This window comes from Scomber scombrus, chromosome 12 (assembly GCF_963691925.1).
Source record: "Scomber scombrus chromosome 12, fScoSco1.1, whole genome shotgun sequence".
In the NCBI taxonomy this organism is placed as follows: Eukaryota; Metazoa; Chordata; class Actinopteri; order Scombriformes; family Scombridae; genus Scomber; species Scomber scombrus.
In genome coordinates, this window is record NC_084981.1 from 27,919,809 (window position 1) to 27,944,877 (window position 25,069).

Genomic DNA, 25,069 nt, shown 5'->3' on the forward strand with positions numbered 1-25,069 from the left:
TTTGCCTGAAATACTTTGTTAATCTAAAGCTTCCCCTTTCAGATTTGCTTAGTTTATATCATCTGTCTTTTTCCTCTGGAGAGATTCAAGCTGCCACAGCCTCCAGCAGCTTAAGAGAGAGACGCGATTCGGCGGCTCTGCGGTCGTCATGAAAGAAGCTGTTCACAATGTAATTCTTTGTGTGATTCCTCACAGAGATTAAAGACTCAAATGTGATGTAATTTCAGTCCCCAGATTTCTATCTTACTTGTCGCAGATGTCTTTGAGTTTCTTCATCTGGGCGTTGTGAATCTCCTCAGCCAGACTGCTCAGCCGCTCTGTCAGCTGGAGGAGGAGGAGGAGGAGGAGGAGGAGGGGGGAGGAAGAAAGCTCTGATTCACGACAAGTTACGTTTGACTTTCATGTTCAAAACAGACCGGGGGCAACTTAACAAATTACTTATGAGCTTGACCTTAAATTTAAGATGTAAAACATACTGTACAGTTAAAATTAAGAGCAAGGGATCATAGCTTTTTGGATTCTTGTTTGAAATTATATTGTTTTTTTATTGTTTGAGTGTCATTTAGCTGCACTTATTAACCCTCCTGTTGTCCTCGAGTCAAGGAAGGAAGGAAGGAAGAAGGAAGGAAGGGAGGGAAGAAGGAAGGATGGAACGGAGGAAGAAGGAAGGATGGAAGAAAGGATGGAAGGGAGGAAGGAAGGATGGAACGGAGGAAGAAGGAAGGAAAGGAGGGAGGGAGGAAGGAAGGAAGGGAGGAAGGAAAGGAGGGAGGAAGGAAGGTAGGAGGGAGGGAGGAAAGAAGAAAGGAGGGAGGAAGGAAAGGAGGAAAGGAAAGGATGAAAGGAAGGAAGGAAGGAGGAAGGGAGGAAAGAAGGAAGGAGGGAGGGAAGTAGAAAGGGAAAGAGTAAGGAAGGACAGACGGAAGGAAGGAAGGGAGGAAAGAAGGAACAGTCAAAACAGACGGGGTCAATTTGACCCGGTAGGACGACACGAAGGTTAATCATTTTCTTTTTTATTAAGGTCAAAATGACAAAAGGGAGCTTTAAATTGGCTACAGATACAGATTATACTAGAATTTAAAAGACATTAACCGGTGTAAAGGTCAGGGTGAGTTACTTTTTGTCAGACATTACCGTTTTAATATGTTCTCTCTGTAGATACTTCTGACTGTAGTACTGTTCCTGCCTCAGAGCCAGAAGCTGCTGCTGCTGCTCGTCCTTCAGCTGCTGGAGGCGGTCGTCTTTCTCACTGTCTGAACACGAACCCCTGATGAGCACAAACAAATAAATACACACAAGACACACACAAGACACACACAAAAAAACCAAAAACAACAAAGGCAAATGAACAGATTAGTGATGATTTGCAAGAAAACATCTCACCATCTAATAATAGCATTACTGACACATTTGGGGCATATTTATTCCATAGGATGACTTTATATTTTACATGTACCTGCTCTTGCTGCACTGTCTGGCTGTCTTCTTGTACTTGTTGTTGAATTCTCGGAGGAGCTCTGAGGTTTTCTTCTGGTGTCTCTTCACTAACTCCTTCAGCTCTTTGAACTGACGTCTCTGGTCCTTCTGGTACAGTTTGGACTGCTGCAGACTCTCTATGGTGCACACTGGGATATCTGCTCACACAAGGTATGATACAGGATTTGACTTTTTAAGAGAATATTGGTGTTTTATTTCTATTTTTTTGGTTATTGATGAAGAGTTTCATGGGACACAGAGGAGTATATTGAGAGTAGTGGGCATCAAATAGGTGTGTGCATATGACTGTTGGCCATTGTAGGCTTATCTGCTATATACTAAATATTTGAGCATTTCTTTACTGTTTTGTGCGGGTGCTCAAATTATTTTTGAGAGCACTATCGTGGTTTCATGATACATTTTTTACCACTTCAACATAAAAAAATGGACTTTATTCATTGTAAATTACTTTTAAGTAAGAGTCAATTAAGCTTAACCAAAGTAAAAATATCTCAGTGATGACTCAGTTTTAAGATATTTGAAGCAGCTGTTAGCAAACAAATGTCAAAGCTAGTCTAAGTCACATTATATTGTAAAATAAGCATACTTAAAAGCAAGATATATATATTTTTATGTGAGGATTATTATGAATTATATTTGCACTTGGAAGTATAACTAGTAAGTAAGTAAAATGTATTTATATATACTGTTTTTCATATTTATTTATCACTAAGTGCTTTACATTAGCATGATGCAACTTGATTAAAAAGTGCAAAATTAACAAACACAATACACACATAAAAAAAGTCAACTAAAATCACCTATTTTTGGAACTAGTTACCTAAATGATACACCTATATATGCTTCTTTCAATAACTATACATTTAGAATCATAATAGTGTACATTGTTGAGAGTCATTTGAACGATATATTTCACCTGGATATATAATAGATGACGTAGACGTGTGTGTTTCTGCACTTTTTGTAAGAATCAGTTCTACCTGACAGGAAAGTGAAAATGACAATCACTGACCTATCAAAACACTTAAAACCAGATCTTCAGTCTTTGCTGCTGGTTTGGGTGCATCTAAGAAACAAAGAGAAGATATTAACATGATTAATACCAATCACATTTATAACAGTATTTCTTTGTACTTGAAAGTGATAAATATGATTATTGTGATAACCGCAGCACCCTAAGGCATCGAGCTGGAGCCGGTGCTGGTTCGGAGCTGGTGCTAGAGGCAGTGCTCAGTTGGTGCTAACCCGAGCACCTCTTACGAACCTGTTGCTTTTCCACCGGCAAGGAGCCACGCGATTACGTCACTGTATAACGTAGCATAAATGACAGTTAGCCACAATAGTCAGCTAATGGACGTTAACCCCGCTAGCCGGCTAATAAACGTTAGCCCCGCCCCCAGCCCGCTGACGTAATCGGTTCTTGCTTTAGACCAGCAAAGAGTTGGTGCTTACTCTGGTGGAAAAGCAAAGAACCGGTGCTTAGTCAGGCTCTGGCTCCGAACCAGCACCGGCTCCAGCTCGGTGGAAAAGGGGTATTTGTGTGTTTATAAATGAATGCTACCAGTTGTAGCTGCTTGCTGATTGGCTGCAGAGGCTCTGGCTGCAGAGGCTTTGGGCGTCGTGGCGACAGGAGTGTGTCCTGCAGGGCCGGAGGCGAGGCTGAGTCCGTTCTCCACCGGGGCTGACTTCAGATCATTCTTACGCTCTGCCGCACAGCAGTCGGCCTCATCCTGAACACAGACACCAATGAGAGTTACAGCCATAAATGTTGCGTTCAAGACAAAGACTAGAAACACTAGAAAGAGGACTGACCTCAGTCTGCGTGTCCTCCTCTCCGTCCTCCAGTGTCAGAGCCGCCAGCTGTTTGGACCTCTGCTCCAGAAGGTTGACATATCGAATGGGGTTGGACAGAGCCTCTATCACATCTGGAGAGGAAATATATAGAAATACAGAGCTGCTAGCTGTGCATCAGAAGGTCGCTAATCTCATGGAAATGGAAATATTTAAAACGAGGCAGATACACATGTATTTGAAGTTGGAACAGTGGAATAGCACTTATAGGGGTTATATTTGGTAGATGGTGGCTCAAAAATGCAGAATTTATTCACATAATTGGTCAGAGGTGAGCAAAACTGGAGTTTAAGTACCTGAAAGGAGCTTTAACTCCAACTGTTTAAGCCTACACAGACATAATGGACACAGATATAAACAGTCTCTTACTTGCAGTAGAATGAAAGTATAAAGTCTTAAGGCTTCCTAGATGCAATAATGCTCATAACAACCCAAAAATTCCAGTAGATCATTACAATCAAAATGGAAAATGATCAGACATCTATCTTTTGTGTGGTGTTTAGTATTCATCCTGTGACTAGAGCTTGAAAGCTGAGGTACTTAAAAAGGTGTTTTGTAAATTTCACAGCTATCTGCATATTTGAATTTTACAGTTTTGTGTACGAGAGTAAATTTAAGCCTTAATGTTAAAGTAAAAAGTCAGAAATTTTGTTTAAAAATGTATCGACTGTAGACCAGGAGTATCCACAGCAAAGTTAGTGGAAGTCTGGCCGTGAGAGACTTCATCAAAGGCCAATGTGTTGTGAAGGAGAAAGTTTGACTTGACAGTAGTTTGTACCTGCAAAGGTGTCCGGGACGTAGTCTTTGACTTCGATGTAGACAAACACAGCCGGTAGAACCAGAGACTGATTCTTCTCATTTCTCAGGCCGATATAACGATAACCTTCAAAGAAAACATGCACACATGAAGTCTGATGTAGTCATAGTTCGGGTTAGTTAAGGTGAACAAGAAAAATGCAGTTGAGGTCACACCCAACGTCAAGTCAGGACAAGATTACTGAGAAAAAATGACCAGTTATTTAATTTACAGTGATGAATGATGTGTTTCAAAGCAGCAGCGCCTCTACAAGCTGTTTTAAATGGGTTTTTGTGGGAGGCAGGATGTTTCTCCCAGTTGGCAAAGTAAGGAGAAGAAGTGAAGAGAAAATACGACAGCAGCTGCTAAATAATGTGACAAATACATCAGCGGATTTAGAGTCTGCATGGGCATTAAAAAAAACGACAGGGAAAGAAATATGCAGATATTATCCTTCAAATTAGGGATTACATTAATAATGTCTGACATTTGATTGTAAAGAAATGTGGATTGTTCTACTTTGTACCAAATTTTGTCATAATACAATAGTTTTCCTTATGATTCGGGAACGTTTTTATACTTTTAAAAAGGGAGTCTAATGGATTTTCTAGCATAGAGCTGCATTAATACCAAGCGGGGAGTCCCGGCCCTCTGAAATGATGCCAACGTGGAAGTAACTTAAAACTGCATTCTATCAAAAGGCCACCAGGGGGCGACCGTTTTGGTGTCAAAAGGACTTCCGTCTCTATACAAGTCAATGGAGAATTCACCAACTTCTCACTTGTTTCTAACCTCAGTAAACGTTTTCAAAATGTGTTTATGGTCTCAATCGCTAGTTTAAAGCCTTCTTCAATGCAGTATGATGTTCATTTGGGACATTTTGGCCTTCCTGATTTTATATTTGACGATAAAGCAGGGTATGCATTAGGGCGTGGCTACGTCGTGATTGACAGGTTGATTGGTTCACAGGTTCAGGAGGGCGCCTCTTGCTCCTCCTGATGCCCATATAAGTAGAATCGTTGGGGTTTTTTTACCCGGCATGCACCGGAAATTTTCAAGATGCCGCTGCTCAGATCCGAAACTATTGGCCTCCGAGCAGCAGGCCACAAACCAATGGGTGACGTCACGGATGTTACGTCCATTTTATATACAGTCTATGATTAATACAAGCGAAAGCCTCTTTTTTTTTAATAATAGAGGAAAAACTGGAGTGTAGAGTTGTGGGAAAAGATGAATGCACCACATTATTCACCACACAGAGAAGGGATTAGGGATGAAGGTGTTGATGACTAAAGTAGCTACCTGGTCTTACAGCTGACACCGGGATAATTCGATGACCAATAAACTTCCCTCCTTCCTCAAACGCAGCGATTCTCAGAGAAGCCAGCGTAGGAAGAATCACCTGTCAGAGTCAGACCATCAACAGGTAGATTATAGTAGTATAACATCAGATTCTTGCAAATGTTTCATTCCTGTTGCTCTGCAGGTATCTCAGGTACCTTTTTGAACACGATAGGCTCTTCGTCCCACACCGGGTTGACGGCGTTGTTGTTCTGAGAGGTTTTGGTTTTCAGTGCTTTCCTCCTGGTGTCCACAGGAAGTCCAAACATCTCCACCTCCACGTACACACCCACCCTACGCTCAGTCAGGAACTGGCCTGAAATAACCTGGAACAAAACAGACAGAAACACCTCTCAGCCAATAAATACAAACAGGTAGCAGAAAAATACAATTATACAGCCAAATTTAAAGCCAATATATGTCAAATTTGACTCCAAGATTGTCTAATTTTTCCAGAAGAGGAAGTTAAAAGATCCTAAAATCATCTAAAATGATATAACTATATATATAAAGGCTTTGACAGTTGTACCTTCACAGAGAGAGTGTTAGCTACGATGCCGTCCACTGTGTTTTCTGTAAAAGGGTCAAAGTGTTTGTCGTGCCGTCTCATGAACTCAGGCTTCAGTCTGTAGCCGCTGCGACCGTTGTACTCGAACACGAAGAGGTTCAGCTGCATGGGCAAATCTGGAAAACAGGGATAATGGCAGCTGTGAGGATGATTTATGGGATTTAAGTGTCGCTCACTAGAAATTATGTAATTTCAACAGAAGAAAGTTTTGCTCGATGTTGATCGTTATGTCATATTTTGTAGGTTAGGGTTATTAATGCTGCCATGGAGATTGTAGTTTTTACTGAACTTCCATATTGATGTTTTGGTCTATAACGTGTCTCATCCTTCTTTAATTGCTTGAATTAGTTTAGCTAGCTCACTGAAGAATAAATAGAAAATGTCCCATCCATCCATCCATCCATCTTCTTTCTGCTTATCCGGGGTCGGGTCACGGGGGCAGCAGCCTAAGTAGGGAAACCCAGACTTCCCTCTCCCCAGCCACTTCGTCCAGCTCTTCCCGGGGGATCCCGAGGCGTTCCCAGGCCAGCCGAGACACATAGTCTCTCCAGCGTGTCCTGGGACTTCCCCGGGGTCTCCTGCCGGTGGGACATGCCCTGAACACCTCACCAGGGAAGCGTCCGGGAGGCATCCTAACTAGATGCCCGAGCCACCTTATCTGGCTCCTCTCGACGCGGAGGAGCAGCGGGTCTACTCCGAGCTCTTCCCGGATGACCGAGCTTCTCACCCTATCTCTAAGCGAGAGCTCAGCCACCCTACGGAGGAAGCTCATTTCGGCCGCTTGTACCCGCGATCTCGTTCTTTCGGTCACTACCCAAAGCTCATGACCATAGGTGAGGGTAGGAACATGTCCCATGACTCTTTAATTTCTGTGTCTTAAGTGATCTTCCATAAATCAGCCTTTAGAGTTGTTGGGAAGTAAAGTGTAAAGGGTTATTTTTGGGGATCCGTGGTTTATTGATTTATCAGTAAAAACAATGAGCAGCTGCGCTGAGAGAAATCTGGTTTGGTAAAAGTCAAAAATACTAAGACATTGACTGTGTAGAGAAAATTTGTATACTGTAAGTCTGAAAAGAGACGCAATACAAAACATGTCATCACAAAGCTAAAAAAAAAACGCCATGATGCCACTAATGGCGTATTGAAGTTCTGATATTCAACTTTAAAATCAGTAAGTACATTTAGGAGCTTGACTCATGGCAGTTTTCAGATCAATTTGTGATCAATTAATGAGATATGACTTGGTGTGGTGAAGCTAAGGGTAGTATTCACACTCATTCGATCTATTATACGGAAAAGAAAGTTTAAATATTTAGAACTACTGGCCTTAACATTGGGTATTATTATAATTATCCAGGTGAGCACTAGTACAGTTTTAAAGGCACTGTTTAAATGCAGATTAAAGGGCATAAAATATACATAAAAATAAAAAAAATATGCAAAATATTTTTACCTATAGTTTGGTAGTTGAGAGCCACCAGCTGACATCCAGCGTTCCAGAAAAGTTGAGGCATGTAGTTGGACGAGTCGACTCTGGTTCCTTTTGGATAGATACGACTCAACTGGGATTTATTATATCTGGTTGGTGCAAAGTTAAGGACAATTATGGAGTGAGTTATTTCATTTTTATGTCCATGTCATGTTCTGGTAGCACGAAAAAAAAGACATCACTCACAACACAATATACACTACATATTATCTTCAAATATAGATATTACTACAACTCCTAATACACTTTTGTCATCATCTTTATTAAATGATAATGTATTAAACCTGGTACTAACACTTGTATTTATTTATTTATTTTTTAAAGCATCAGAAGAGAAAGAAGAACACAAAGAAAGAAGCGGTTGCCATGTTACGGTGTAACTGTGGCAACCGTTGCCAAGGATACTCCACAAACTCCACTGGTGACTTTGTGAGGTGCTCCAAAGCTTTGGTCTCCACAAAAGACGACATGTGGTAACAGCGGGCGGCCTCTACATGCGGGCGGGTGGACACACACAAACACACACACACACACACACACACACACACACACACACACACACACACACATTTTTCAGTTACTAATTATCTCTTTCTAATTATCGATTTCAACAACTTTCTTCCTTTCAGTGATTTTTAAATTTGTAAGGAGCCTTGTCTTGAGTTAAAACATGATCATTATCACAATTACACATTTTTACTGTCATTTTTACTCCTTTACTTGTCATTTCAAGAAAGAAATAATGACAAGATCAATGACTTAAAAAGAAAATGCTACTCTATCACTGGAAAGGTTAACCTTAAGATGTGAAATGTGCAGACAAATCCTGAGGCATCAAATGATACCGAAGGATTGCTGGATATGTTCTGCAGTTTTTTTTTCAACACTTACAGAAAGAAGAAAATTAGATCAAAACATTCAAACAACAAGAGTTTGTCTCAGTGTGTCAAACTGTTGGGCTCTGATCTGCGTCTCTTACTCTTGGAGGCTTCAAAGGAGTTGAACTTGGTTGGTTGGACGTAGTTTACCAGAGTCGACATTTCCTCCGTCGCCACCGCTTCCCGCTCTGCTGAACCCTAAAAATAAACAACCGCAGGAGAAAAAGGAAGTTCGGGGGTCTAAACATTCACCGATCTGAATCAGAGAGCTGTGTTTAATGGACTCACTGATGCTTTAACACAACGTTTCTGCAGGGTTCACTTTAAGTTCAATTTAAGACCATTTTAACATCACATAATATGCAGTTTAATACCAAAGATGTGACAATATGGGTGATGGCCTCTAGGTATTCCTTATTATATCACAATTTTACTTCCCAACAATATATAATTATAATTCTTAATGATGTAATTAATAAATATAACATGTCCTGGACCTACATCAGTGGCAGAAAATGGACAAATGGATTAAATGATGACATATGATTAATTAATTTAAGCTAATCTAAGTTTTTGCTAAAATCAACACTTGATCTTTGTGACTAATGGTTCACAAAAAGGTTTAAACAGCTTCCTACTGGAAAATCTACTGTCAAAACAATCCCACTTTTAGATTATAGGTGTGTAATGTCTCCAATTGTATAACTAATATTACTGTCTACTGCAAGAAAGAGAAAATATTTAAAACTTTTTGCAAATTAAACTTAAATTAAATACTTTTTATGGTCTTTGAAGAACTAGAAAACTAATTTAAATTGCTGTTTAAGGCTGCTCAAGACCAGGCGGGGAGTTCTGGTCCTCTGAAATGAGGCCAAAGCGGAAGTAACTTAAAACTGCATTCTATCAAAAGGCCACCAGGGGGCGACCGTTTTGGTGTCAAAAGGACTTCCGTCTCTATACAAGTCAATGGAGAATTCACCAACTTCTCACTTGATTTCTAACCTCAGTAAACGTTTTCAAAATGTGTTTATGGTCTCAATCGCTAGTTTAAAGCCTTCTTCAATGCAGTATGATGTTCATTTGGGAAATTTTGGCCTCCCTGATTTTATATGTGACGATAAAGCAGGGTATGCATTAGGGCGTGACTACGTTGTGATTGACAGGTTGATTGGTTCACAGGTTCAGGAGGGCGCCTCTTGCTCCTCCTGATGCCCATATAAGTAGGATCCGTGTTTTTTTTTTACCCAGCATGCACCAGAAATTTTCAAGATGGCGCTGCTCAGATCCGAAACTATTCGCTTCCAAGCAGCAGTCCACAAACCAATGGGTGACGTCACGGATGTTACGTCCATTTTATATACAGTCTATGATCAAGACCTGCAGATACCCTGTACACAATCAGATATACAGTTTTCATTATTTTGGTCCTGAAAGTCAGACAATTTTTAGTTTTTTCAGCATGTGATGACAAACAAACAGCTGCATCATTATTGAAACTTAACAGTAATAACCAACGTAACATAACAACAAAAACAGTAAACAGCAAAAAAAACAATTACAAAAAGACATCTGCGTACACTTTAAAACACTCACACACTGACCTCCTCTCACTATCACACCCACGCCTTTAACAGGCCTTTTATCTTTTAACAGTTTTTCCTGTTTTTTGTTGTTGTTTTCATCCCATTTTCTTCTCTGTCGGTGTGACTAGTGGCATTTTTAATCTCCGGTTTCTTTGTTTTAGGGTTAATAAGGTTTTTTGTGTCCATGTGGTTTATAGTCAAATTTAAAGGGGTTAAAATGTGAATATAAACGTATGAATAACTTGCACACATTCTTTTTTTGTGGACCCAGCATCAAATTTCTGCTTTTAATCCATTTTGAGAGAATATATTAGAGGATTATGGTAAAAATGTCTAAGTGGTGTAACCATAAAAACTTTGTACCAAATAATTCAACTTGCTTAAAAACAGTAAATTGTCAATAAAACACCATATCAACTAGTTTGGCATGATCTTACATTATAACTTTTATATTAAATAAAGCTAATGGAATACTATTGTTCTCAATATTACATTTACTCTGGTAACCATGGAGATCAGGAAACTGACTGCTTTCTTTCTTTCTCTCTCCTCCTCTTTTTTCTTTCTTTTCTTTTTTTTTACCTCTTCCTCCTTTCTTTCTTTGTTCTTTCTCCTCCTACTTTTTATTTCTTTCTCTTCTTCCTCCTTTATCTTTCTTTTTTCCTTTCTCCTCTTCTCTCTTTCTTTCTCCTCTTCCTCCTTTTTCTCTTTTTCCTCCTTTATTTTTCTCTTTTCTTTCTTTCTTTCTTTCATTTCTTTTCTCTCTTTCGTTCTTTCTCCTCTTCCTCATTGTTCTTTTTTCTCTTTTTCCTCCTTTATTTTTCTTTCTCTTTTTTCTTTTTTTTTTCATTTCTTTTCTCTCTTTCTTTCTTTCTTTCTCCTCTTCCTCGTTGTTCTTTTTTCTCTTTTCCCTCCTTTACTTTTCTCTTTCTTTCTTTCTTTCTTTCATTTCTTTTCTCTCTTTCGTTCTTTCTCCTCTTCCTCATTGTTCTTTTTTCTCTTTTTCCTCCTTTATTTTTCTTTCTCTTTTTTTCTTTCATTTCTTTTCTCTCTTTCTTTCTTTCTCCTCTTCCTCGTTGTTCTTTTTTCTCTTTTCCCTCCTTTATTTTTCTCTTTCTTTCTTTCTTTCTTTCTTTCATTTCTTTTCTCTCTTTCTTTCTTTCTCCTCTTCCTCATTGTTCTTTTTTCTCTTTTTCCTCCTTTATTTTTCTTTCTTTCTTTCTTTCTTTCTTTCTTTCTTTCTCTCTAGGTGGATAAAATATGTAATATGTATCATTCTTTTGTGGTTACACCATTTGACATTTTCAGGAGCTTTCAGTCTTACCTTCAGTCAAAAAAATGGTGCAAACGACATAAAACCAACAAAAATACAAAATGTACATTTTAATAAACCTGATGCTGCTTTTAAAACATTTTTAAAGATATTTTTGAATTGCTCATCTTGCCACCCCTTATTTGTCACTGACCTTTTACCAGATGCTGTTTCTTTTAGTTTTTTTATGGCCACATTTTCCCCACATTCAGCTGATCTGTTTGTGAAGATAAACCCAAACTGAATAAAGCCAGTAAACAATAAGCTTTGGCTTCTTGTGTGCTTAACGCCGAGGCCTACTGTGAACACAAAGGACGAGGAAACCAAAAAAACGACATCAACACAGAACACATTGAGAATAAACAACAGCAACAAACAGCAATGACACCATAAGAGGACTAAACAGCGACACACTGCAGTGACAACAGCAAAAAACTAAAAAATACAGCGAGAAGCAGCAAGATTAAAAAAATAACCAAATAACAAAAACATTTAAATTACAGTAAAAATACATTAAAACAGCCGCGATGGCGTACAGAATAAACAAGAAAACAATGAGATTAAACGACACTTGTTAACAAATGGAGACAGCAGTGAGGGTGACCCGTATGATGTCACCACTGACCTTTTTACCCTCATCATCGTCGTCATCATCATCTTCCTCACTCTCAGCCTCGATCTCTGTTAAAAATTGAAGTTAAACAAGTCTTCACATCTTCATTGTTCATCATCATCATCATCATCATCATCATCATCACCATGCTCAGCAAAGGCTCCCGAATAGTGCAAAATTGTTCAAATAAAGGTTAAATGACATTTATTTTAAACATTTTTATCATTTCATCCCGGCGGGGAGTTCCGGTCCTCTGAAATGAGACCAAGGCGGAAGTACCTTAAAACTGCATTCTATCAAAAGGCCACCAGGGGGCGACCGTTTTGGTGTCAAAAGGACTTCCGTCTCTATACAAGTCAATGGAGAATTCACCAACTTCTCACTTGATTTATAACCTCAGTAAACGTTTTCAAAATGTGTTTATGGTCTCAATCGCTAGTTTAAAGCCTTCTTCAATGCAGTATGATGTTCATTTGGGACATTTTGGCCTCCCTGATTTTATATGTGATGATAAAGCAGGGTATGCATTAGGGCGTGGCTACGTCGTGATTGACAGGTTGATTGGTTCACAGGTTCAGGAGGGCGCCTCATGCTCCTCCTGATGCCCATATAAGTAGAATCCATGTTTTTATTTTTCCCAGCATGCACCTGAAATTTTCAAGATGGCGCTGCCCAGATCCGAAACCATTGGCTTCCGAGCAGCAGTCCACAAACCAATGGGTGACGTCACAGATGTTACGTCCATTTCTTATATACAGTCTATGGTCAGAACATCATCCACACACTGTACAGCAAAACGGTACATTACTGCTTTTAAAGAAATGTCGTCTGAGGAAATGTCAAACATTAAAAATCAATCCACAAATAAACCAACAGCAGGTATTCTCGCTCAATATCAGAGTGATGAAGCAAACTGATATTTGTAGTGCACAAAATTTTAAAAAAAAACAAGAACATAAACCAGATAAATGCCTGTAGCTCTATAAACAAGCAGCTGCTCTAATCCTCACATACTGTTAATACTCATAATTAGTCTCTACACCAACTCAAATTCATACATTCACCATCAGTCATTAATAAATGTTTGATCAATCTTATGGAAAAAAAGACATTCAAATCACTATTTTATGGTCCAGGAGAACATTACAACATGTCTTAATGCTGATTATTGAACACAGGTCAAACTTATACATTTGCATATATACAAATAAGTGTATCAGCTGCACAAAGATGTAAAAAGATTATGCATTTCATTTCCATTTGTGTTATACTGTGGCTCACATTATGAAACGTATGACTAAAAGAAATGTGTTTTATGGAGTTGTTACAGCTCTCAAAAGTTAAAAATGGATCAAATTTGACCCTGAACTGTATATAAGGGTTCTTATATTCTCTTCCTGTGGATATTCAGCCCACTCAAGCTTCTACTGACTAAAGGATGTATGAGTATCTACTTCAGCACAGATCATCCGCTCCTCTTTGTGGACCAGGCAGACTTTCAGCAGACCAGAGCGAGGCCTACTTGGTAGCGGTCTTAAGTCTGCGTCCGGGATTTGTACATCAGACGTGTGAATAGGGATTCCTAATGTCCCCCTTTGCTCTGCTGTTTAATTGCTGCTCTGAGCTACCGACCTCATCAGGGATGTCCTGCTCATTACTGAGGCCTCCCAGATGAGGCGCGGAGGTCCGCAGAGGAAGATATCAGCATGAGCAGAACGAGTAGCTTTGTCACTTTGGTTAAAATCATGAAAGAAATGATGTCTGAGTACTTTGAGGTGTCTGAATCTGACAATATAATTAAAACCTTATATGTGAAAACCATATGATTCAACTTCTGGTGTTTTTTTTATGCTTTTTTATGAGCTGAGATAACCTGTAACTCTCCCCTGTCTCTAAATCTGGTTAAAAATGATCTCGGTTATCTGAATTTCCAGACTCACTGCGGCACTGAAGCTGCAGCGCTTTCATTGATTTGTTGGTGACTCATAGTTGTGAAGATCTACATCTAAAATATATATGTGAAAATAGCTTAAAAGATACACAACAATACGAATAATCTATGACTTTAAAGCCTGAACACCCTTCGGTTCATTATTATCAGCAGTCACAGCTCAACACATTTCACATGGATTTCAAGGCTGTAAAAAGTCTTTGTGTGTATGTGTGTCTGTGTGTGTGTGTGTGTCTGTCTTACCTCCTGTGTTGTTGCTAGGCGATAGTGGTTCGTTGCTCTGATTGGCCGGCTGGTCCGTCAGTCTCTTGGTGTCTGTGTTTTGGGCCGGTTTGTGAGATTTCTTGTTCTTGATGAGGATTTTGCCCATCAGCTCCTGAGGACTGGGCAGGGGGGCGCCCGACTCCAGCTACACACACACAGCCAATGGATATGACATTATACATACTACCTGTAGCCACCTAATAGACATGAAATTAACAACTATTTAGCTTTCACTGCAATCTTTTAACATAACATTTGTCCTGTGTGTGTTGTCTTACCGGATATTTGTCCAGAGGATCGATCAACAGCGCGTCTCCAAAGATGGATCGACAATATTCAGCCATTTTAGCCTGCTGCTTCAAACTATGAGACAGAATATAAACATAACGGATATTTTAACACATTTCTGAAACTTTTGCATCATTGTTTACACCCACCGATAAGTAACAAGGAATTATTGTAATGAAATGCCAAAGATATGCTCGAGGCAATTTGTTAATCAGCAGGAGAGCGCTGCCAACTTTGTTTCTCAGCGAATATCTGGGTCGCAATTATTTGATAACCAAATTCTTATCAGAAATGTTTGTTTTATGTTATTTGTTTGTGTAAAGAAACTAATATTGGAGGACATATTGTTATCTGATTATTTTAAACTTTTTAAACTTCATCATTACGCACTTAGGGCCTGATTTACTAAGATCCCAAATAGTGGATACTAAATTGCGTGCACGGTGCAATAGATTGTGCGTGCCGTTTGCGTGCGTTTTGCAGGTGATCTACTAAGAATAACTGCGTAAATGAAAACAGGTGCAACAGGTGCAGACAGCAGTATTTAAATGAGGGTTTTGTGTCTTAATGGAGAGTTTGAACGAGCAGAAAGCTGCAAGCGCAAAATGAAATGTGATCAGGTTCTAGTGGAAGAGATTAACTAATATATTGAGTTATAACAAAAACTAATATTACCAGAAAAACCCACATATGGGAGAGTATTAGTGACAAAGTCAATGCTGTTAGTAAAACCACAAATATTCCACTTTAAAATTATTAACACAGGTGGAAAAAACTCCGTCCTGTGTGTATTGGGTCATTGTGCCTCCGTTTCCTCGTCTCCATAGTAACAGCCGGTTAATACCTTCCCTTCAAAGGTATTATTTATAGACGCAGTTAGCGTCAGATATAATACCTTCAGGTTTGGTAAATCACAATGCACGTGCTAAATAACATATTTGCATTTTCTCCTCACTGTATTTTGTACACTGGGGTTGAAACGCCTCATATTACATTCATTACGGTAAACTACTTATATTACATTCATTATGGCAAACTACTAATATTACATTCATTACGGTAAACTACTAATATTACATTCATTATGGTAAACTACTAATATTACATTCATTATGGTAAACTACTAATATTACATTCATTACGGTAAACTACTAATATTACATTCATTATGGTAAACTACTAATATTACATTCATTACGGTAAACTACTAATATTACATTCATTATGGTAAACTACTAATATTACATTCATTACGGTAAACTACTAATATTACATTCATTATGGTAAACTACTAATATTACATTCATTATGGTAAACTACTAATATTACATTCATTATGGTAAACTACTAATATTACATTCATTATGGCAAACTACTAATATTACATTCATTACGGTAAACTACTAATATTACATTCATTATGGTAAACGTACTAAATGGACAGCGCGTACTATCTTGCACAGTTGAAAGACGCAAACGTTTCTACACACGCAGACCTTTAGTAAATCAGGCCCTAAATGTTTTGCTTTGTAGCTGAATAATTTATAGGCAATGTCTGCTCCTGATTTAAATAAATATGTATGCACTTTAATTACCTCTGAGTCCATGTATGCATGTGTATGTTAATTGGCTTTTTATGTATGATAAGTATGCTTGTATTGTACGTCATTATGCATGTATTGTTCTTGCCTTGTGAAGCATATTGTGTTGCTTTCTGTATGAAATGTGCTCTATAAATAAATGTGACTTTGCCAATCGGAATATTGTTATTGTCCAAATATAGTCCATTTTCCTCGAGCTCTAATAGATAATTATATTATAAAATTGGTTGTTTAGCAGCTTCCATTGTAATCTCTTCCTTTCTATAAATAGACAGACACATTAAAAATGAGAGAGAGATTCTCACGAGTCCACGTGGTTCTCAAAAGACAATATGACAGGGAAAGGTGAGGTCTTGAAGGCGCATTCTGCAATGGCTTCAATCACTTCCTGTAAAAATAAAAGATAAAATAGCACATGAATAGTGACAGTTACAACAACATGAAACTAAAAGAAAACTTTGCTGTTGCTCTTTATGACTGATGTAGACACCAGGATGTGTTCACACCTTAAAGGGGATTTCTGAAGTCATGGTGAAGCCGTGTGTGATCACAGGTTCCTCCTCAGCCGTCCGTCCTTTCCACACGTCTAACTCCACACAGCGGCACCCAGCCAGGAGAACCTGTCTGTACATCTCCACCGAGGAGCTCCCCGCCAGCTGGCCCGCTGAGAAAGAATCATATAAAACACTGAGACACATTTAAATACAAAGCTATCTCTCTAAGGCTGCATGGACAATTATAACTGCTGGTTGGATAACGAAAATAGAGGAATACAATATTTTGATGAGTTGGTTTCTTTGTTCTAAGCAGAGAGGAAAAGCTTTGTTGGCTTGGACAAATAATGAACAACAAACTCAATGGTCAGTTTTTACCTTCTGTAAAACATTTTCCTCTCTGCTACTCTGCAGTCAGGGAGCTTACATACATAATATGGAAGCAGAGGAGGTATAGTAGACATAGTAGGTAAGGTTTATTTCTGAGTTTCCAGTCGACAATTTGAACTAGAATGACTCCCTGAAGTTAGATTTCCAGCTCTGAAGGTTGGAATAATCTCACCAGCCCTGTTTATTACCAGTTTTGTCTCATTTGTGTCTCATTAAATGAGTCGAACAGACAGTTCACTGTCCAGCGTCTATCTGTGGACATGTTGCTACGGTGCTCGTATGCGTAAAATCCAGGCGGGGAGCGGAAGTAACTTAAAACTGCATTCTATCAAAAGGCCACCAGGGGGCGACCGTTTTGGTGTCAAAAGGACTTCCGTCTCTATACAAGTCAATGGAGAATTCACCAACTTCTCACTTGATTTCTAACCTCAGTAAACGTTTTCAAAATGTGTTTATGGTCTCAATCGCTAGTTTAAAGCCTTCTTCAATGCAGTATGATGTTCATTTGGGACATTTTGGCCTCCCTGATTTTATATGTGACGATAAAGCAGGGTATGCATTAGGGCGAGGCTACGTCGTGATTGACAGGTTGATTGGTTCACAGGTTCAGGAGGGCGCCTCATGCTCCTCCTGATGCCCATATAAGTAGAATCCGTGTTTTTATTTTTCCCAGCATGCACCTGAAATGTTCAAGATGGCGCTGCCCAGATCCGAAACTATTCGCTTCCAAGCAGCAGTCCACAAACCAATGGGTGACGTCACGGATGTTACGTCCATTTTATATACAGTCTATGGTAAAATCCAGCGAAATATGTTTTATCACCTGGTTTTGCTATCAATGGCTAACTATGGCTAGAACTGGTTATCTGACTTCTTGAACTGAAACACTTCAAACTTGGGTATGACATCATTCCCAGCTCCGACTTCCAACTTCTGAGATAAATTGAATGATTGGAAGCAAAAATGATGAGTTTTAACCATGTTGTCTGTTTCTTTTAGTCCGATTGTGTCCATTCAAGGATCAGATCCAGCTGCTGTTGCTTAAGTTTGGGTCAGATATATGTTTTTTGTTTTAAAGGATGAGCCAATCACTGGTTCTGGTAACATAGTCAAAGATCCTTTCAGTTTTTATTGCTGCAAATGCACAGCAGGTGTTTAGTGGAGAATCGGCAGAGCTCAGCGTCACTCTGAAGGATGATTTACAAAGTAGAGCTTCTGTTTTTTTAAGGAGATTTGAACCTGTCATCATGTTCAGAGATTTTTAAACGAGCCTGGAGTCTATGGTTTATACTCTTGTTCATATTAACTATACACACATAAATATGACTGTGCTTTGGAGGTAAGCATTTAGCAGTGTGTGCGTACCTGTCAGGTATGTGTTATGTGATGAGTTGATGAAGTAGTTACACAGCGGGAAGTTCATGTCTTCAGACTGATCCAGTTTTTCTGGTGGGATGACGCCGTTCTCATCACTGGACAGATAACTAGCGAATGCCTGGAGAGAGATGACACCTGCACGACACACAAATACATGAATACATAAATATCAGTGATTGAAATGATCTGCCATATGCTATTTCCTGGGTGTGAATGTTTTATACAACCTCAATATCTTGTTTTTCTAATATTTTGGATCTGAAAATATATACTATAAACTTGATAATAGCTCCATCACACCCATGAAGTCCTACAATCTAATAATAATAACATTGCCTCCGACCTCTGTGCGTGCTTTCCGGTCTGCTGCCTCTATGGTTGAGTTTCAGCAAATAAAACCACTCAGTTCAGGTTTGGTCACACTGCTTCTTACTTTTGCTTCTCAGCTGATTTTTCATGTTTTTTGAGGAAAAAGGCAGTTTCAGACTCCTTTGATCTAAAAGTTGAGCAACATATAATTTACATACGTCCAGTGATGCACTTCGATATTATGTGGGGTCATTTGGGGTTTCAGGTCTTTCAATTTCAGACCCCCCCTCATCCAGGCGACCCAACTGGAAGTGATCAGTTCCCAGCCTGTGTCCAAGAAGCATTAGACCATGGCTTCTCCCTCGTGACCCACAGCCACTTTGAGGCCTTTTTCTGCCTCTTTGGTGGCTTTACTGATGGCTTGTCTTCTGTGTGCCCCAGTGATGACCAGGAGAGTGTCGGCTTTGCACAGTGATTTCCCCACAAAGCCCCTCCCTCCCTCTTCTATGGCCGTGTACAGCTACCCCGATCTGTGGCATTCATCCACGAGTTCTGCATATTACCCCCTTCTTTCTCTCGTTGGCCTCCTACATTGGCAAAATCTAAGTGGAAAAGTCTAAATGAACACTAAACCATATTTGTAGCAAATTATCTTCTGAAAAGAACCACTAGTAGTTTTAGTTTCACTTCATGTATATGTTATATATTAGTTAGGGTGGCGTATAATAAGATGTGACATACCTAAAGACACTGATTCCTGAAAAAGATCTATTAAACATCAGGATGTTGACTAAACCATAATTCTAGCAAATTGTCTTCTAAAAACAACCACTAATAATAGTTTTAGTTTCACTTATATGTTAGACGTCAGTTAGGATGACGTATAATAAAATGTGACATACCTAAAGACACTGATTCCTGAAAAAGATCTATTAAGTTTTTTCTTGTATTGTCAGCTAGTGTCAGTAGTGTACCAATACCAGGACTATACATTATAAAGTAAGTCAGTTTTAGTAAGTTTAACCCTATAATGCCTGAACCATCAAATAATTGCCAGAAAATTAAAATTCTTTGAAACTACAGTTGATTGGACCTTCTGACAAGTAATTAAAAAAGATTAATTAAATAAAACTTTGCATCTATGAGTTTTGTTTTGTATCATATTTGATACACAGAGAATTTTTATTTTATTTTTCATAGCATGATTTTTTTAAACACAACTTTTTAAAGGTCCTGCATAAAGCTCATAACACCTTTAAACTTTTTTATGCATGATAATAATATATAATGCATGAAATGAAATAAAATGAAAATTGACAGATTTACAGATAAATGACTTCTATACCTGCTGTGTCTAATTTGATACTCACATTTTCAACAGGAATTTACCATAAAATTCGATACTAAATATTTAGTAATTCAACATTGCATTGGTTAATCTTTGTACTATATGTATCTGATTGTATATATATCAGGTTTTCAGGAATGAAATATGATCGATCACACTGATGATTTAAAGGTCTCTAAAACTCATGTATCCAATATGATACACTTGGCGATACAGGGTTAAGTCACTTTTCAGAAGTGGTAAATCAGAAGAGAGAAGACTGAGAAGAATTGAATTAATGGATTACATGATGTTGCAGATGGAATGAAATAAATAAATAAATCAGGCAACATCATGCTGGATTCTCAGTAGGTGTCAAATTATTGTCTGGCAGGATCTGAGTTTGAGTTTTGAGTTTATTTCGATCAGCAAAAAAGCATACATGCCATCTACACACATATATACACACACCTACATGTACATACTCAGCAAATACCAAGCAAAATAAATATTTAACATTAGTCCCATAAATCATTCCCCACCTTCAAGACTGTATCTTTTAACTTATTTTTAAATTGCACCAGATTTTTACTTTTTTTGATCTCATCAGTTAACTTGTTCCACAGCTTCATTTGATCTCTAACACAAATATGAGCGCCTTAAGTGTCTGTTTTAGCAGTTCTGAGGGTGCGTGTGTGGGAGGGTGGGTCAGGGTATTTTGGTATCAACAAACGCAGCTGACTAGCTAATAGGCATCCTCATCTATTTAGGAATATACAATCCTCAGTGTGACCCTCGAGGCTAAAGGGCAACATCTGTCCTTCTGCAAGTGTTTTTTTTTTGTTGGTTTTTTTTGTACCTCGTTTCAGCAGCTCCTGGTCATGTTGAAACCTCTCAATCAGACTGTGTGTCTGCGCAGGGCGGAGAGGCGGGTAGAGGATTTCGTTGAGCCTCGGGTCTCTCTGCTTGTTGTTGATGAACTCTGTCATCTGATCGACTGACAGCGACGACCCGTCATTCGCTCCTCTGCAGAGCACAGCGAGGCCGGGGATGAGCTTAGAGGGCAACGTACAGCTCCTCAAAACAGTTCACATCTGCCACATTTAAAGCCTTTAGGAGTGTCAAAATATATTATATCACAGCGCATATTTTTACTTGAGAGGAAAATATAGAAAGAGATGAGTGACAGCCAACACTAGACACAAGTCAAAAACACTTTTACTGACATACTTTAGCGCCTTGAGTGATTTAAACTTTGATAAACAAGATTTGTCCAAGTAAGTTTATAACAGGAACAATCTCAATGGTTCACACCTGTTTTAAAATAAGTTAGTCGTAAAAGTTAATTTACCTTCTGTTTCCAAAACTAAAAAACAGTTTTGATTAGAGATGTCCGATATTATCTGCCCTCCGATATTATCGGCCGATATTCACTTAAAAATGTAATATCGGGAAGTATTGGTATCGGGTTTTTACAGGCGGGGAGTTCTGGTCCTCTGAAATGATGCCAACGCGGAAGTAACTTAAAACTGCATTCTATCAAAAGGCCACCAGGGGGCGACCGTTTTGGTGTCAAAAGGACTTCCGTCTCTATACAAGTCAATGGAGAATTCACCAACTTCTCACTTGATTTATAACTTCAGTAAACGTTTTCAAAATGTGTTTATGGTCTCAATCGCTAGTTTAAAGCCTTCTTCAATGCAGTATGATGTTCATTTGGGAAATTTTGGCCTCCCTGATTTTATATTTGACGATAAAGCAGGGTATGCATTGGGGCGTGGCTACGTCGTGATTGACAGGTTGATTGGTTCACAGGTTCAGGAGGGCGCCTCATGCTCCTCCTGATGCACCTGAAATGTTCAAGATGGTGCTGCTCAGATCCCAAACTATTCGCTTCCAAGCAGCAGTCCACAAACCAATGGGTGACGTCACGGATGTTACGTCCATTTTATATACAGTCTATGGGTTTTTATAACGGATATTTGCTCTGTAGGTTTCAGCATTTCTGAGTCTGCGTGAACGCAGCATGGGACGTTTACCCGCGCGCGCTTGATGACGTTTAACAACAACAACACGCTAGACTCGTGGGTCGCTAACCGTTGCTAACCGTGGCTAACAAGTTCATAGCGTCCACCGCCATGTACACAAACACACAAACAGAAGGTTTACCTCCTCGTTGTCATTTTCTCTGTTATGTTTTCGGCGAGTCGCCTCTCCTACTCTGCTGGAGACACAACAGCTGAGAGGACCGAGTGAGAGGACGTTCCCATAAAAGGTCCTGCCTCCAGAAACGGGGCTTATGTCTGTGGTTGGGAACTATTTCCAAGTGTGTGCTACGGATAGTAAATTACTGCAAAGCATCATAATATATAAGGCAGTGCTATATTGGCTCTTTTTTCCATAACTTAAGTTGAAGGTGTTCTCTTATTTTGCACAGACAGTGTTTACATGTGGAAAGCCATGTTGCATTTATGTTTGCATCCAGTGGGGCATCACAATAAAAGTAGGCATAATGTGTTAATTCAACAATAGGAGATATGTTATGTTGTTATCTAATAGTTTTGGTGTAAAAAGCCTGCAAATATCGGTATCGGGTGTTATCGGTATCGGAAATTAAGAGTTGGTAGAATATCGGAATATCGGATATCGGTAGAAAAGTCAATATCGAGCTATTTTTAAAAGCTCAAATAATTAATTACACATCAGCATCAAATTGTCTTAAGACAGGAGTTGATACACTTTGGGAACTTGTGATGGATATTTATCATTATTTTCTGACATTTTATAGACTAGTTATTTGAATATAATAATTGATTGATTAATTAAACAAAAATGAGAAGAATCAATATACAGCTTTAAACTTAACCCTTACATACTGTTTATATTCTGACCCTTTCACATTATCCCCTTATATTTAGTCTCTTAACCACATATCATCCATAAATATCATTAGTCAAAGATAAATGTGATTAATCCTTAATGAAGCTTTCAGAGAACAGCGTGCATTATTTAGCTTCTACACTCATATGGAGAAAAAACATCACAATCACACTATATTAAAGTCCTTTGTTACGTAAAATAGGAGGACAGTAGGAGTTTTCAATTAATTAGGAAATATGAAAAAATAACAGTATTTTTGAACAGTATATATATTTATAGATAAAGATCAAACGTTACAAAAATATCAGCTGCACAAAAGTGTTTTTTAAAAAGTTGAAATATTTCCATTTTTGTAAATTCTGAGTCAAATTAGGAGAAGTCACAAAATTGCAGCCACAAAGAAACATGTTTGGGATGTTTTTACTGCTGTCAAATGTAAAAATATGTCAAATTTGACCCTGTTCAGTAATTAAGGGTTAATATAATAAAGCAATTAATACTCCAAGGTTAACGATACAGTCATTATCTCCCTCTTTGCACACAAGTGGGACAGAAGATGAATCATTATTCATCATTCTTCCCAAATCAAAGAACAGCACAGCCTGAAGCAAATAATAATAACAGACTTTTAAAAAAACTCAAATTTTATAGAGCAACTTCCTCCAATTTACACATTTAAACATCTTGAGTGTAGCTGCAGATTTCTCTGAATACTTACTGCAGTTTAAAGATGTTGGGGAGCTCCGGACGAGGACACAGACTCTCCAAAAAACTCCTGTAAACCTCGGGAGTGAAGTCGTCCACTTTGACGCTGTCACCCTGTCAAGAGTTTAACATAAAGATGTTTATAATGACTGAAATTGGCAGTGTGCATGACTTTAGGTTAGCTTCTAGCATCCAGCAGCTTTCTATTTTATCCTTTCCCTGCTTTACTGTAAAAAAAAGTTTCTAAACCTTAAAAAAAAAGAAGAATCATCAACTTCTTCTTCTCATCTTTGATTTATTTACCCAACTTTTCTCCATCAAAAGGACTCTTTCTGTTGCTCAGAGACTCAGCGTGCACAGAGAATCAGAGACTCGCTCGCTTTTTCACTGGTTGCTTAAAAAACTTGATGACCCAGATATTTGAGCTCATTTCACCTCGCCATGCACTGTGAGTCATTCTGGACCAAAAAGGCACCAGCAAGAGCAAGTTAACTGTAAATAGGAAAATGGAGGAAAAAGGGGGGGGGGCGGATAACGTTGATAAAAGATGTATGTGTGTGTCGTATAGTTTTACACGCTGAAGGCAACAGCTTTACAGAGTTTTATCAAGCAAAGGTCTATAACCTCGCTGTGGTTTTGAGCTCCTATAATCTCTATTTACTGACTCTAGTAACAAAATAAACATATGTGAGGTGTTTACCCGTCCGTAAGGCAGTTTGCAGCTCTCCAAGGCATTCTCTACTCTCTTCCTGTCTGATGAAAACACCCGACCGATGCTGCAATAAACAGTCACATCAGTTCATTATCAGCTCATCCTTTAACAACAGCATGCCACCAATACCAAAACCTACATTTTTTAAACTTCTTCTTCCCAAACCCTCCATTTAAAAGCCTTGAACTTACTCCTGTAACTACTCTGACATCGTGCTCTGACTTTTCAAATCTTGCTTTAAGAAAACCCCCAATTTCACCCAATGATTTGATGTCCTCGTCGTGTTTTTTAAGTGTCCCCTCAACCGTTTAAACCATCTTAGCAACCCCTTAAAACGACTAATCCTCTGTCGACTTCCAGGTTTATATCATCTGACCTTAATTCTGCTCTCGGTTTCCTTCTAAAATACAGCTTTCCTTCATAACTGTATTATCCATCTCATGCACCAGCAGTAGTTGATTACCAGGTCAGTGCTGAATTAAGCACCTTCCTGAATCATGTCCCTGTTTTTGCTTTCCCAAGTGCACAAGGAATTAAGTTTATTTTTGGAAGCGAGGGACGGGAAAGAGCAAAGTTTAAGTTTGCTCATGTCTCTGCAGATTTCTTCAAGCTATTTCTTCACTTTCTCAGACATCTACTCTCTAACACGTGTCTCAAAGTTAGCATTCAGGTAGAGCCATTTATATTGTAGATTAGGAGGGTGATGATTAAAGATCAGGGACTCACTTTTTGACGGGAATTTTCCCCTCTGTGTTCAGCTGCAGAGTTAACCGTACGTACCTGAAAGAAAAACACAAAAGTTGTTTTTTCTCCTGGGTTGAACGCTCAGATCTCAAGGGTGTG

The 25,069-nt window shown here is 38.7% G+C and overlaps 1 protein-coding gene across 1 annotated transcript in view; it reads right to left on the reverse strand.

The window, feature by feature from the left end:
• The window catches only part of LOC133991868 (1-phosphatidylinositol 4,5-bisphosphate phosphodiesterase beta-1-like), a 37,342-nt gene that overhangs the window by 4,000 nt on the left and 8,273 nt on the right, over window positions 1-25,069 (reverse strand). The window contains exons 6-28 of the mRNA XM_062430459.1: window positions 24,953-25,006; window positions 24,215-24,290; window positions 23,528-23,628; window positions 20,789-20,955; window positions 18,282-18,428; window positions 16,539-16,696; window positions 16,338-16,420; window positions 14,422-14,506; window positions 14,123-14,288; window positions 11,941-11,996; window positions 8,522-8,618; window positions 7,948-8,032; window positions 7,507-7,631; window positions 6,015-6,169; window positions 5,644-5,811; window positions 5,447-5,546; window positions 4,127-4,231; window positions 3,310-3,422; window positions 3,059-3,227; window positions 2,510-2,563; window positions 1,457-1,634; window positions 1,135-1,267; window positions 248-324 (exon numbers count right to left, since the gene is read on the reverse strand). Of these exons, the coding sequence (XP_062286443.1) occupies window positions 248-324; window positions 1,135-1,267; window positions 1,457-1,634; window positions 2,510-2,563; window positions 3,059-3,227; window positions 3,310-3,422; window positions 4,127-4,231; window positions 5,447-5,546; window positions 5,644-5,811; window positions 6,015-6,169; window positions 7,507-7,631; window positions 7,948-8,032; window positions 8,522-8,618; window positions 11,941-11,996; window positions 14,123-14,288; window positions 14,422-14,506; window positions 16,338-16,420; window positions 16,539-16,696; window positions 18,282-18,428; window positions 20,789-20,955; window positions 23,528-23,628; window positions 24,215-24,290; window positions 24,953-25,006 (2,652 nt within the window). The remainder of the gene's footprint in view (window positions 1-247; window positions 325-1,134; window positions 1,268-1,456; window positions 1,635-2,509; window positions 2,564-3,058; window positions 3,228-3,309; window positions 3,423-4,126; window positions 4,232-5,446; window positions 5,547-5,643; window positions 5,812-6,014; window positions 6,170-7,506; window positions 7,632-7,947; window positions 8,033-8,521; window positions 8,619-11,940; window positions 11,997-14,122; window positions 14,289-14,421; window positions 14,507-16,337; window positions 16,421-16,538; window positions 16,697-18,281; window positions 18,429-20,788; window positions 20,956-23,527; window positions 23,629-24,214; window positions 24,291-24,952; window positions 25,007-25,069) is intronic.